The 15,522-nt window shown below is 38.5% G+C and overlaps 1 protein-coding gene across 1 annotated transcript; it reads left to right on the top strand.

Annotated features, from left to right (window-relative positions):
- The first annotated feature begins 1,047 nt into the window (after window positions 1-1,047).
- LOC125228682 (sodium- and chloride-dependent glycine transporter 1-like) lies at window positions 1,048-14,043 on the top strand. Its single transcript, XM_048133337.1, is given in 15 exon segments — window positions 1,048-1,077; window positions 1,355-1,414; window positions 1,417-1,447; window positions 1,450-1,494; window positions 2,496-2,783; window positions 2,970-3,123; window positions 3,485-3,617; window positions 6,475-6,609; window positions 7,344-7,447; window positions 7,611-7,848; window positions 7,926-8,054; window positions 12,457-12,666; window positions 13,064-13,237; window positions 13,473-13,658; window positions 13,955-14,043. Coding segments are annotated over 14 exon segments (1,881 nt in total). The 3' UTR covers window positions 13,623-13,658; window positions 13,955-14,043.
- The last annotated feature ends 1,479 nt before the right edge of the window (window positions 14,044-15,522 follow it).

Here is a 15,522-nt window from a genome sequence, read left to right as displayed (position 1 = left end):
TTGTTCAACATGCGGAAACTGATGTTTCGTGTTGATCTTCCGTTTATTCTGAAACCTGGAAATACCTAGTTAGAAAAGCAAAGAGCGGAAAGAAAAGAGTCGTGAAATGTATCGGACCCTATCTATTTGACGACTCTTCTATTTCCGAACAGACTCCGTAAGAAATTACCTAGATTTAATCGTTTATCAAAACACGCAAATATTCAAAATCATATTAATAACTGCAGTCCTGAGTATATTCATCCAACCGACGCTTATGATTCAAAGAGAGTGGAGAGAAGAATGACGAACTGACTCAGCTCTTAAGCAATAGTATGATTTTACAAGTATACGATATGTATATGCTACAAAGCGAACTCGTATATCTAGTAGGTGTATCTATTAATCAGTTGGGCATTTTACCAACTCGATAGCGGGATTGATAAATTACGGCCTGATACGAACGTCCTGTTTCCTCTTAACTCGCTTCCGCAGGCTTAGCATAGACCGTTTAAGCACAGCTCATAGCAGGTTGCGTTTAGCACTGGAATAGAGCGACAGTATCTCACCCACATCTAATTGAGTTGGTTGGGTTTTGTCATACGTATGTGCAGTTTATTCCGCGTGTGAGATTTTTTTCTAAAAAGGTTTTATCCTACTTATGTTTTTAAGGAATTCTGCACAAAAACATGTCCTTTATGACAAATCTTCAATCGGTATGATCCTATTGGAGGCAGTGAAGGAAAAATATTTCGTCGGGTGACGAGCAAAAGTTTCTAGTAAGTAGGTACTGTTGTCAATTTCTCTACTACTCTTTATTCCTTGTAAATAATTGCAACATTTTGAAATCTCTTCTATATGTGCCCCACGTTGGGCGCCAATTTATTTAGTTGTTTCGCGTAGTCTGAACTAGTCTAAAACAAAAATATTTTTGCTTAAAATTTTATCATAAAAAAGTTGTGACTTGCTCTGCTCACTCTGACGTTTTACAAAATGTTTTGTCTGTAAAATTTTAGAAACACCTACTTTACGTCTATTGGGTGCTATCAATATCACATAAATAACCAAATGCAGTTGATGAAGCTCAAGAAGGTGTCGGTATATCACGCCAACAAAGTTGTCTGATAGCCGACTTTCACTGTTGCTCTTCACTGGGGTAGCCCTTATTGGAAACAATGGTATCACATTCACCGTTCATAGCATCCCAATGACTAACTAAGGTTGTGTTTGATTTTAATTATCATCAACGTTCTTTTTTAGAGGGTATAACCCACGTGGGTAATAAACACACCTCAAGCTAGTTAGTACCTCTTCTATTATTTGTACCGAAGCAAACTCTTTTTTTACCAGGCGGTAAAGAACTGGATTGCGGCAGAGGCCTCTGCCAGATGCGGAGTGCCTTGAGCGGGGCAACTGGACGGGCCGGTTCGACTTCCCTACTGTCAACTGCTAGGCTACAGCGTCGGGCTTTGGCAACGTGGCGCTTCCCTACCCTCTGCTACAACAACGGGGGAGGTACAGTTATCTCCTCAAACGCATGACAAAAGGCCCACTGATTGATCGGCGATTGACCCTAGTCACACCTGATGGAAAGTGAAGACAGAGTCTAAGATGGAGCCTCGCCAATTCTCCAAATAGCCTATTCACTCTAGCTTTAAAGAGACCGAGGTCTTATTTTTCTGGGAGCGCATTCCATTCCTTTGCAGTCCGTATCACAGAAGAGCTTGAGGGTAACGAACGCTTTCCATAAGGAAACCTGGCTGTTCTGACCAGTTACCCGCGGAAAGCGTTGGTCATGTGCACGCTGCGGAAAAGAAAGTAAAAAATGGAATTAAGTAGAGTTAAAAGATAACCCGCCGCCGAAAGGTGTCCACTCTCACACGAAATACCTCTTCAAAATCTTTCAAAGTGGACATCGGATTAGTTCCGACAAAAAATAACCTACATAAAAATTCTACACGTTTACTCCTTGTAAATAATTGCAACATTTGTCCCCACGTTGGGTGCCAATTTTAGTTGCTTCATGCGTTAGCTAGAGTGCCATCCACGATAACGCAAAAATTTGTCTAATCTATTCTTTATTGACATGACATTATGTGTCAAAGCGTGCATCTTTGTGAATGACACAATCACGATCAATATGAATCAGTTAGCAGTCAGTAGCACCATACTTATTTGCTTCAAAATTCTATTTTGAAATAAAAGACGGAAGAAATGTACAAAGTCGCAGTTTAATCTCCACTCGTTGTGCTTGGTTATTGGTTTGAAGTACGACTGTTTCGACTTCATTTCCTTTACTGCATTCAGCATCATTCATTTAAGTATTACGAGTAAATACTATATTAAATTAGTATTTTGTGACGTGAATGAACATTTTTTTTTAACTTTATTGCACAGTAAAAATATACAGTTACAAAAGGCGAACTTAATACATGGCATTTCTCTACCAGTCAACCTTTAGGCCAAACAGAGAAGACCAAAAAACATTGTTTTGACGTGAGTTAATTTTGTTTCAGGTGCATTCCTAATCCCGTTTACAGTGATGCTTATCATAGCGGGTCTCCCGCTTATGTTCATGGAACTGTCCTTTGGGCAGTATGCCGCCCTGGGCCCTGTAGCCGTCTATAACAGGTTCTGCCCACTTTTTCGTGGCCTTGGCTATGGCATGGTCATCGTCTCGAGCATAGTAATGCTGTACTACAATCTCATCATCGCCTGGACTATATACTACATGTTTGTCTCGTTCAAGAGCATTTTCTATCACCTGCCGTGGCAAAATTGTGATGCGGAGTGGAGTACCGAACGTGAGTAGTACCTAGTCGTATTTTAATATATACATGTGTGATATTGATGCCGTCGCATAATTTTAGTCATAACAATATAAAGTGTTAATTTTCTCCCTATAATTATTGTAATGACGCTTTGAGAAACTGTGCCTGTAGCGGGTAGCCCTATGTATACTTTACACAATGATACCTTTCTTATTTTAGATTGCTATTCGTATGAGGAAGCCGACCTGTGTGAAACACAGAATGGAACGTATTATCTCAGAGAATGTTACAACCAGACATACTCCGCCGCCCATAATATCAGTGCATTAGCAGACGTGGCCCTGCGGCGACCCCCAGCAGAGGAGTACTTTACGTAAGTTACCGAGAAAATTTAACCCCACAGGCCAGGAAGTTTATGTTACTGCAATTTCAAAATCTAACGGAAGCTAGTAAGGCATAGGAAGCCACCCCGATTGGGGGATAATTACAAACAATTCAATAATTCTAAATCATTCTAAAATAAAAAATATACTAGGTATGCAAGTAGGCCTCAATGGCTTTTTTACAAGTCAATTACAACAGTAAAATTACATTAATGACATGAGAAATACCTACTTATTCAGCAACATTTAAATCTAAATATCTTCGGAATTTTATATTATTAACTATAGTCATAAGAATCTGAGTCTGTAGCATGAGCTCCTCATCAAGTAGCTTAATTTCCTTTATTGCAGTAATAAGGTGCTCAGGCTCTCATCGGGGATAGAAGAGACAGGCCATATAAGATTGGACATGGCTGCTTGCTTATTAGCTGCTTGGGTCATTGTTTTCCTTTGCTTATGTAAAGGCGTGCAATCATCTGGAAAGGTATTAACATTATTTAGCATACTAGACTAGATTTAGACTAAGGAGTTAGACGAAGGAGGGCTACATAAAGGGTAATTTGTGTCCTCATTAGTTACAGAATAGGGTATCAAGAGTTAGTTATTCAATAAGAAATATGAGAAGGCGTAATTTAAATAATTTTATCTAATTGGCTGAAAACGTTTTCCTTGACAGATTTTCGTATAAGTAAAATATCCTTTTAGGAAAATACTATTGTAAAACCAGTCAATTTAAAACATATGACCATCCTGGGGGCTTTCCTAGCATACAGTATTATAATATTCATATACATTACACGTCAACAGTTACAGTTTATATATAAGGTCCTAATTTATTAGTTGCAGATATTTTAACACATGATACTTTACATTAAAATAATTAACTTTAAATATAACATACAACATACAATCACGCCTGTATCCCATAAAGGGGTAGGCAGAACACATGAAACTACTAAAGCTTCAGTGCCACTCTTGGCAAATAAGGGGTTGAAAGAAAACGAAACTGTGACATTGCAGTGACAGGTTGCCAGCCTCTCGCCTACGCCACTATTTAACCCATATCCCATAGTCGCCTTCTACGACACCCACGGGAAGAAAGGGGGTGGTGAAATTCTTAACCCGTCACCACACAGGCCACACAGGGCAACTTTAAATATAAATTAAGAAATCTTTTCATGTAGCTTTTTTGATTTCATTTTCCTAACAAAAAAATTAATTATAATTTCGTCTAAAAAAAATCATCATGTGCATTATCACATGTCACAATAACACTGTCTGTCATGTCAACAATTGTTTGTTGTAAATGTCGTAAAGGTTCGGCGGGAAAACTGCACATGTCATTGAAGTGGCCAGTTACAGTTAAGTGGTACGTAAAAGAGGTACTAGAATCTGTTCAATGAGTTTTCATTTAATAATCACATAAACAGGGTGTTTTTACGTAGCAAATTTGTTTTTCCGTTTTCTCCAAAAAAAACATCGTAAAAGCTATAATGTTTCAATATACTCCAGAGATCGAGTACTATCAGCTGTAAAAATATCTGCATCTAATAAATTAGGATCTTATATACAAATTTAAAATTTAGAATAATGGTAGTCAATGTTGTGTGTTGTGTATCTTAGTTTATTTATTTATAAAAATAAATAAATATTGGGGGACACCTTACACAGATCAACTTAGCCCCAAACTAAGCAAAGCTTGTATGGGTGCTAGGCGACGACAACCCTTAAAATGCATGAATTTTTCTTTTAACGAGATATTAATATATGTGATAGACAATGGTTTTCTGACTCTGGGAAAAAAATACAAAAAAATATTTAAGATCGATTTTTATATTAAATCAGTGTTAGAAGTTAAATAGGCCAAATCTTATTTATATAAATATATCGTAATTGGTAAGTTTTATTAAAAAAAAAATACTACTATTAAAAAAGTACACTATTTATGAAACCTTTATGATAAAATGTTTAAACATAGTCATAAACTAATTACTAATTAATAACTCCGAAAAAATCAGCCTAAATCACATACTAAAAATCGCCATCGTTCTGTTATTTCACACTTTTCCGCCATTTCATCTTAATCCTTAAATAATAAATAGTAAATCATTATATTATTTAATTTCTTTAATTGTATATTAAATAATAATAAATAATGAATAATAATTAAGCAATAAATGTGATTTTGGATAGCTACATATCGAGCCACGGGCCATCAAATATATTTATGACGCATATATACATCACCATGCATTTAAGGGTTAAATAGATAAATACATACTTATATACATAAAAAACATCCATGGCTCAGGAACAAATAAGGTAAAATACCTCATAATGGACGGTGATGCCATTATGGACAAAAAGAACACAAATCCTTAAAAATAAGTATCTAAAATTATGTAGTTTCTAAAAACTGACGGCTATGTACCATAAACTAGAGTTGTAGAGCTGTTTCATTTTGAAGTTTCAATCAATTCGGTTATTTCTGAAGGATTTGGCGACAAGATAAAATTCACCAGTTTACTGAAAAAAATATCAAGACGAATTCTTAGTAATGTTGCTAAGAGAGTTGTGTTCATATATAAAATAATAAAAAAATAATACTCGGTGTACCTATACTTGAATGCGTTTTACTTACTGCATTAAACATGAGATAAGGTATAAAACATACTAGTTTGTTGCTCCAAAGATATAAAGAAATAGCGTTATTTTGCGAGTGTCCATTACTGGAACCGAAAAACTGCGTACCTCCTATGATGGACAAGGAACAATTTACAAAACCAAAATTTACAAGAAACAATCTTATGTTAAAATAACCCAAACTAATTGTATTTATGGTATATAAAATTGACTCATTGAGAATCAGTTGGGTTTAAAAGTAAAATTTTAAACATATTTCACTGTCCATAATGGGGGATCCATTACTGGAGAACTGCCGTCCATAATTGGAGAAGAAACACCTAGTTTTAATTTGTTAACTTTGAAGAAACTAATAGGAGTATCTATTCTGCAATACGCTTGAAATGTAAAAGAAGGATAGGACATTCAAGATTTAACACGCTTAGCGGTAGAATTTTTACATTTATCAGTGAAATATCAAAAACAGGCGAATTTTTTTCTTAAACTGTCCATGATTGGGTCCGTTATCTTATATGTGTTCATCACACAAATAAATGCCCTTACCGGGATTCGAACCCGGGACCGCGACTTAGCAGGCAGGGTCACTACTAACTACGCCAGACCGGACGCAAAATAAAATATACATTTATAAAATCTTCCTGAATTCATTGAACAGAATTTGAAGTAAGTTAAGCCTCAATTGACTTTAATATTTTCAGGTGGTATATTTCACTGCGTTGTTTCCGTACGTTGTGCTGGTGATTCTGTTCTTCCGTGGAGTGACGTTGCCAGGCGCTTGGCACGGCATTAAATTCTATCTCACCCCGGATTTCACCCGACTAGCTAACGCTCAAGTAAGAGAAATATTTTTTTCTTCTCGTCGACTTTAATCTGTCAATTAGGACACCACATACTATACGTGCTGACTTTTCAGTGTTGGATAGTCTTTGACACTTAGTCAACTATAATATTTCATTACACTTCACTTCACAAGTTCTATACTAATTTGCGATACCTGGCAAATTTTTGTGCATCTGAAACACATTTTTTTATCTATCGCGTTATCGACCAATCACGGTTATTACAAACAATTGGTTGCCAGGTAATTCGATATTGATACAACGGTGAACGACGCTATTAACATTAATTTTAACTTGAATGATGATATTTTTCGTCCACTGATGATGAAGATGATGACTCATAGAAAAAGTATCGTATACAATAGTGATATAATTAAGCTTTTCACTCTCGTACCGTACTATTAGGCCACTCAGCAAGCTTCGTGGCCTAAAGATGGTACTCGACTGAAAAGCTTTATATTATATCACGATTGTATAAAATACTATTTATTGATAGTTTTGTTTATATTGATCATTCTTCATTTATCAATTATTATTGTTTGGTGTTATATTACATACATTCCACCCGAGATTCCACCTCATAACATTTTTTGCTGGTGAAGTAGTGAAATTTGACCATAGGTGAATTATCAAAAGGTCTGAAATTCTTTTGTTTGAAAATTGTATGAGAAAGTAGAAGTATTTAAGTTCATTTTTAATGCGTTAATAATGGTGATATATTTCAACAGGTGTGGGGTGACGCTGCAGTGCAAATATTCTTCGCCCTTAGCCCGGCATGGGGTGGTCTCATTACTTTATCGTCTTATAATAAATTCTCAAACAACTGCTACACGTAAGTGAACTCAACGATTTTTCTGTTATATTTAAGATATTACATTCAGCGACGTATCGGATCGGAATTGATGAACCGAACCGACGTTATTCGAAATTGATAATAGATTTTTTTTCATTGAATACTTTTCGCTTTACATGTAATTAAATTTCTTGCATTCCAGTGACTCGTTGATAGTCGCGGCCTCCAACATAGGAACATCATTTTTCGCCGGACTAGTAATTTTCTCCGTGATCGGATTTCTTGCGCACGAGCTGGAAGTAGAAGTGGACAAAGTCGTTGACCAGGGAGCTGGCCTGGCATTCATTGTGTACCCTGAAGTAGTGACAAGGTTGCCAGTCTCGCCACTTTGGTCTATCCTCTTCTTTGTGATGTTGCTGACTCTTGGACTCGATTCTCAGGTACTTTTTACTGAAATATAGTTTCCATTTAATTTTTAAAGGCACTAGAACTACTAACAGTACTTTTACTTTTCTAGTTTGCGCTTATGGAGACCGTAACGACCGCCATCTTGGATAGATTTCCTAACTTAAGACAAAAGAAAATCTGGGTTGTACTGACAGTTGCTGTGGGCGGCTATTTGGGAGGACTAATCTTCACTACTAACGTAAGTTGTCTCTCTTTTATTAAAGTATTGACTCAGGCCAACTCCACTTATACTCATTTTGTATCTTTCAAATCTAACTTTTTCTAATCTAACTTTTTTCAAATCTATTTCCCGGACCCTCGACATAACAAAATTAAAAAAAAAAAAAAAATTCTTGAGTGGAGTGTGACTTTCTGTCTCATACCATAACGCTCAGTTGAGTGAGGCCCAGTTTTAGCACAACTCATAATTTTAGTAAATTTTAAGGTTATGTTATTATCTTCTGCTAAAATATAGTTTCCTTCTTTTTTTTTTTAAAGCGAAATACTTTATTTTTTTATTTTTAGTATGAATAGGTAGACGTTTGACCACGATCACACCTGATGGTAAGTGATGATGCGGTCTACGGTGAAGCACGTTTACCTATGAGAAACCTATTTACTCTTGCTTTAAAGAGACCTGGATTGTACTCATGCGGAAACACAGACTCAGGCAGAGCATTCCACTCCTTGGCGGTTCGCAAAAGAAATGTTGAAGCGAAACGCTTAGTGCGTATTTTTGGAACACTAACCGTGAAGCGATGCCGCATTGCCGATTGTCTGGTGGTCCTATGGTGAAATAGGGACGGAGGAACAAGGTTATACAGTTCCTCAGCGCATTCTCCGAAATGTATCCTGTAAAATACCGATAAGCTGGCAACCTCCCGACGATGCTCTAGGCTATGTAGTCGAGAATTGGTTAGCTCGTCGTCATTGAAGAATGACGAATGGTAGAGGTCGAGCAGCTGCCTAGGTGTAAAATAATGCGTCACCTTGTTGAGGATGCCCAACTTTTTTGCAGCTAAACGAGCTTTCGACTCAATGTGCGGGCCGAAGTTAAGTTTCGAAGTCAGTGAGATTCCGAGAAGCTCAAGATTTTCGGTAATCGGAAGGGATACATCTCGGAACGTAAGAGTAAGGTGGAATGGACTCCTTTTAGCAGAGATAAGACACGCCTGAGTCTTACTAGCATTGAACGTAACCAAATTGACTTCACCCCAATCGGAGACTGCCTTCAGTGATTCGTTCATGCGTTCGACCATTGCCTCCCTGAGTGACTGAATCTGGACTCCACTAGCTCGTGAGTCGGGTATGTAGCTTTCTACAACCGTCGTATCATCTGCATATCCGAACGTACCTGGTTCGTTCTCAAAAAAGTGGCACCGTCAGGGTAAAGTGAATGAAAAAAAATGAAAATGGTTTTTTGTACCTTTTTGGATTTAAATATGTTTTTGAGTGCATCAATGATACGGAATTTGCAGGAGGGAACGAAATAGTCGTAAAAACGTAGAACTTATAGCGAGTTGAAATTTTAGACATACAGGAGAAAGTGAATAGACAGGGTAGCAGGGAAAACGTGGCAGGATAAAGAGAGTTTGAATAAAAAAACAAGTTTACCACTAATAATTCAACGTATATCGACTATTATGATTTCGTTAGGATTCAATTTTTTTCTTTAAGTAGAAACAAAAGCAAAAAAAGTATTTTTTTAAACAATATCCATTATTTTTTATTCAAAACAGTTGAAGTACAGTAAGTGATATCTGATTATTATTTTCAGTCACGATGCCTGCAGTGTTTGACTGGTAGAGAATGCCTTAAGGCATTATGTACACCATTTTGTACTTTTTTATGGGCGGGTCGGCCCAGATACCGCTGGGGAGACAGCGTGATGGCGGATCTGTGTCAGCTACAAGCCGATAATTGGCAGGAAGCTGCGCAGGATCGGGATAAGTGGCGTGCTCTCGTTTTGGAGGCCAAGATCCTCTTTGGATCACAGTGCCATACTAGTTAGTTAGTTATGTGCAATAAAGAATAAATAAATAAGTACCTACAATCACAGTCTTGTAAAGCAACAAAGCACATATCATGATTCACAATGTGAGTTGTACTTGTGCATGTAATGCCTGCAATGGCTGCCCCAGTGGAAGAATTGGTTCGTCTCCTTGATGTCTCCTTGGTAACAGATGTCGAGATAATGAGGTCAGTATTTAAAATGAGGGCCACTCTAGGGCCGGACGGTGTGCCTTGGCTCTTTAAACATCTTGGAAGTAGATTACGTGGCCACATTGACGACTGCCTCCGAGAGGGTATAAATTCTCGTTGGAAGGTGGGCAGACTGTGCCTTTCGAAAAAAGGGTAGTCCAGCTGACTGTCCCTTAGGATACCGTCCCATTGCCCTCCTAGATGAAACTGGCACGATGTTGAGCGCATCATCGTAAGTCTCATCTACTGCTGTGCACGCATTTTGAAAGACACGTGCCCAAACATCAGAGATCGGGTTCTGGGAGGAGCGATAGACGCAATTGATGCGCTGCATAAATACAGCGGTCTGGTAGCAGAGAAAAGGCAGCTATCGCAGTATCTCTTGACATTGCCAATTACTTCGGCTTTCTTCCTTATGTGGTAATAAAATAGGCGCATTGCTTCCACGATGCGCCTATTCTACCTTGCAGATAGAGTACTGCTCAATGAATCAGGAGGAAGATGCCTAGAAAGACGAATGGAGTGTGGTGTTCCTACCGGCTGCGCCATATAAATTTATAGGGACAGGTCAATGAGACTACGTGCTTAAATCAAGACTGACTTCTTTATTCTTCTTCTTACCCACATGCATATTCATAATAATCATAACCTACCCACAGTTTTCCACAGGGGTCGGTACTGGGCGCCTGCTCTGGAGCATTGGCTTTGACTTGGCTATCAGAGTAGTCCAACTTCTCCGCATGATCACCATTTGTTATGCCGATGACACAATAGTAGCCGTGAGGGGAAGAAAGTACCAGGATAATAAGGAGAGCCACAGTGGCAACTGAGCTCACAGTTAGGCGCATTAATTTGTTTGGGCTTGCGGTGCTACTTGCCACGACCGATGACGTGGTTGTCGAAGGAAAGGTTGGCTTCTGCCCGAAGAAAGTGATTGCTGCCGACCTAGCCAAAATGATAATCGTTGACGCTATACGCCGATCGAAATGCAATCTGGTTCTGTAATGCCTATAATGCAAGAGCGATAGGGATGTTGCCTTGCCTATTGGCGGTGAAGCGGTCCCTCTTACGCCCCAAATTAAGTACTTGGGCTTAAATTCAAACCAAAATTGGTACTCCGAGGAACATTTTATCAAATTGGTTCCTAGCCTCGTCGGGACAGCTTCGGCGCTGAGCAGACTATTGCCCAATATCGAAGGACCCAATGCCCCATATCGGCGCTTATATGCGAACGTCATCCGCAGCGTGTATACAAAATTTCAGCTCAGTCGGTTGAATATTTCTGCTTCAAATTGGGTTGCAAGATTTGACCTCAACATACATACAAACATACATACATACATTGCAAGTTAGTAAAAACCATGTCAAAATAGCTTTTTTTACTTGTGTTTCTTTATCCTGTCAACAGTCACTTTACCCTGCAGAGTGATGGCAGGATAAAGTTACACAGGGTGTAGTGAAAATCCGATTAACTAGATATTATCTCCGAAACTGTTGATAATACAACTGTCATAATTTTAATATACATAGTTATACTTCAATACAACATTAAAATGTTATTGGTAAAAAAACTGCCGTATTAATATTTTAAAATAATCATGCCGGAATAAAGTGGACATACCTGTTACAAACTCCGAACGTCACACTTTGAAAACTTCTAACCACAAGACCGCAGCACCTCACACACAAACCTTTACACCGGCGGCTAGAACCATACTGGCTACGTGTTTTACGTATATTAGGGCCTCAATAAGACTTTCTGTGTGTGAGTGAGGTGCAATACCGCGGACGCACAGGATATGGAGAAAATATCGCTGGACAAACTTTGAAGGTGAAAATTAGTGTTCAAAAGTAATCGAAACATCCCGTGCAACGTATATTTAAGAATATAGTAGTGTATTCTCTACAAAAATGATATTTTATTATCATAAAACTGCAATTTAATAATCTATAGAGCGAAAACTTGAGCAGTGTCGCGTTGTGACAAGGCAGGGTACAGTAGAAAACGGTCTTCTTTATTTTTTTTTACAAAAGTAATATATTTATAGAAAAAATATGTGTTGGCCTCGATGTGTCACGTTAATGCCTACTTATGAAAATTTTAATTATATGTGAAAATTATATATTTCGCATACTTTCTATTCAAAAACGTGATGGCAGGGTACGATGCCACTATTTTGAGAATTACCCACCTGGCTTCAGCAGGTCGTTTATATGGAGCAGGAAGAGGGTCGCAAAAGCAAAGCCAATAGATCGGACGAGCAGCCATAATGACAACCCGAATCGATCTATCCCTCAGGAAGTCAGATACCCATTTACAGAGACTAGTGGGAAGACCGAAGGACGGTAGCTTGCTAATAATTCGCCTATTAATATGTAATAACTAATGTCTATTCCAGAGTGGGATGTACTGGCTGCAGCTGATGGACAAGTACGCGGCCAACTGGTCAGTGCTGATTATCGCCATCGGCGAGTGCATCCTGATCGCATGGATCTACGGCGCCGAGAAGTTCTGCCGAGACATCCAGCGCATGATCGGGAAACAGTCTCGGCTGTGGGTCATCTTCTGGAGCTCCATGTGGCGGTGTATCACGCCGGCTGCTTTGGTGGTTTGTAGTAACATTGAAATAACTTAATCACTAGCTTGAATTTATAATGGACCCCAGTCTTTGTACCAACGATACTGAAAAAGATTCTTAGAAATAACATAGTAGTGCATCCTGATCACGTGGATCTACATAAATACTACGCCGAGAAGTTTTGCCATGACCATAACATCTAGTGCATGATCGGCCGGCATTCCAGGCTGAGTTTTTTCATCAGAAAATACTTTCTGTTCTGCCGCGACGTCCAGCTTATGATCGGGCGGAGGTCTAGGCTGTGGGTGATATGAATACATACGTAAGTATATGTTAGGAATTCCTGTATTTACCAATAAAAGTGGTAGGAAATATGTGAGAATTTTCTAGTTATTAATAACAGTGGCATGTGAAAATGTTTTTGCAGTTCATCCTCGTGTTCAACTGGATCGAATACAAGCCCGCGTCGTACGGCCACTACGTGTACCCGATGTGGGCGGACGCCATCGGTTGGACGCTGGGCGTGCTGCCAGTGGTTGTCTTCGTCATCATGGCTATCGACAAGATTTGCAGTGGCCCTGACGACCTCACTATTATGGAGGTTTCTAACTTTTTTCATAGTTTATTGTCTTTATAAATAATTGGTAAAGTCAAAGTTATCAATGTCAACAAGCCATGACAGTTTATCAATCCCATATATTGTCAGACGGCTCCACTTTTTCTGTTCTAAAAGTAAATGTAACAAACTTCTCCGTATTAATCACATCTAAGCATCCACATATGTGACATATGTTATATTGTGTATGTTGTATGTCAAGATCTTATCACTTTTACAGAAAGCTCGCGTACTCGCCCGTCCGACCGACGAATGGGGTCCGCCAGTCAGTGCAGGGGCATGCACTATCGCGCGACGCTCCGAGCCTGAACTGTCGCCGCCGGTGCTGCTGTTGCACGGCCGGCCCGTGCTGCGCGACCGCGGCGCTTGACCCCTGCACGCACACCCTCTGATCGCCATGCGCAAGGTACATATAACATATAGATTACGACCATTATGGGCCTACCGGTCAATGTAAGGGCGTGCTCAATGATGGGGCGCTTTGAGCCTATTAAACCGTCGCCATCGGTACTGCTGCTCCACGGCCACCCGTAGTGTTGCGGGACCGCGGTGCTTGACCCCTGCACACACATCTAGCTGTATTCCAAAATAGGACCATTTTTAATGCAAAAAATCTAAGTAAATTCGATAATCCGTTTCATGTTTTCTAGCACACTGGCATATTCAGATTTAATTCCCAAGACAAATATGTTTTTGTTCCAGGCGTCCCAGGACGGCGGCGATAACACATCAATAACTAGTGGCATTGAAAATGAGATCAAAAAATGTGGTCAAGGTATTTTAAAATCCACCAAAAATTCAATTAAGAGAAAAGTGCAGAATTTTACCAATGAAAGCGATGACACTGCAAATGAACCGTTGCTGCTTAAGAGTAAAGAGCAAAGTGAAATTGAAAAACAAAGTGCCAAATTATTATTGTCAAAGACTGATTTTGCAAATGCGAAAGACAATGACAAAGATAAATTACTTGCTGATGAATCAGTTGCAAAGCCTTCAATCAGTGATTTAACGGCAAACACTGCGCATATTGGTAATGGTTTAAAGGACCATAGCCAATCTCTATCGGCTGCATCTATTCGTAATAGTATGAATACAAGTGTCTTCAATACCTCAGATGGAATAAAAAATTCAATTACAGCTAAAACCCAAATACTTGTTGATGTGGATACAAGTAAAACTTCGGTATACAGTCCGAGCCCTTTAATATTTACTACAGCGAAAATACATACGGACGGCAAAATCCAGCAATTGGAACCAGTGCAGGTGACACCAGTTCCTATTTTATCAACCATCGAAGGCGGGATTGTAAAAACAGGCGCTAATCTTAACGAGAGTGATAAAAGTAAGGACGCAGTAATATCCCTAGCGTCAAAGGTAACTTCAGTTCCTAATGCATCTAAAACAATAGACATCAACGTGTCGCTAAATAAGAGCGATACCTCTAATGTGACATCAACATATTTAAAAAATAAAGAAAATGACAATATTATTAAAGTAAGTAAACCAAACTGTACAACAACAACACAAATATCAAGCATTAGTAAAATTCCGACAGAGGAGTCAGTCAGATTAAAAGATGCTCACTCAACAAAACAGATGAAAGGAGACAATATAACACAAAGTTCAATAAATATATCAGCATCTCAACAAGTTTCTAAATTAAGTGCTACGTCTATTTTTTCCAAAATAGATCCATTATCCGCTAATTCACCAAGTAATAAAAGTTATGTAGATGTAAACAAAAATGTCCAGTCAGAACCTAGTAGTATTGTAAACGCTTCGTTAGAGGATAAATCATTAAGAAAGGAAAATATATGCTTAAGAAAGGTCAGTCCAATGCAATATACAGAAAAGAGCAAAATTAGTACTGACTATTCAATACCATTGAAATTAAAATTGAGCGACAGTGAAATTCAAGAAAATTCAGTTAAAACATCTGGCATAAATAAAATTCACACCGTGAATACCGTTAAAACACCAGAAATTAGCACTTCTATATTACCATTGAAATCAGTTGCAAGTGACGCGAAATCTATGCAAAATAAAATAGTTGTAACGACAGCCCCAGGAAAAGAATCTACTGCGCAAGTTAAAACTCTTGTATCAAGTAAACCTAGTCCTTCCACAAGTATAAACTCGGCAGTTAGTTCTGTAAACGTACATCCACAAGATAAGTTTTCTCCTACTGTTAACAAGAGTTCTGTTACAGTTAAGACAAAAACAACACCGTCAGTTCTGAACAAAACTTCAAACGTAACAACAAAAAATAC

Source organism: Leguminivora glycinivorella, chromosome 8 (assembly GCF_023078275.1).
Source record: "Leguminivora glycinivorella isolate SPB_JAAS2020 chromosome 8, LegGlyc_1.1, whole genome shotgun sequence".
In the NCBI taxonomy this organism is placed as follows: domain Eukaryota; kingdom Metazoa; phylum Arthropoda; class Insecta; order Lepidoptera; family Tortricidae; genus Leguminivora; species Leguminivora glycinivorella.
Note: the sequence above shows the minus strand (reverse complement) of the source record. Positions and strands in the feature narration are given on the sequence as shown.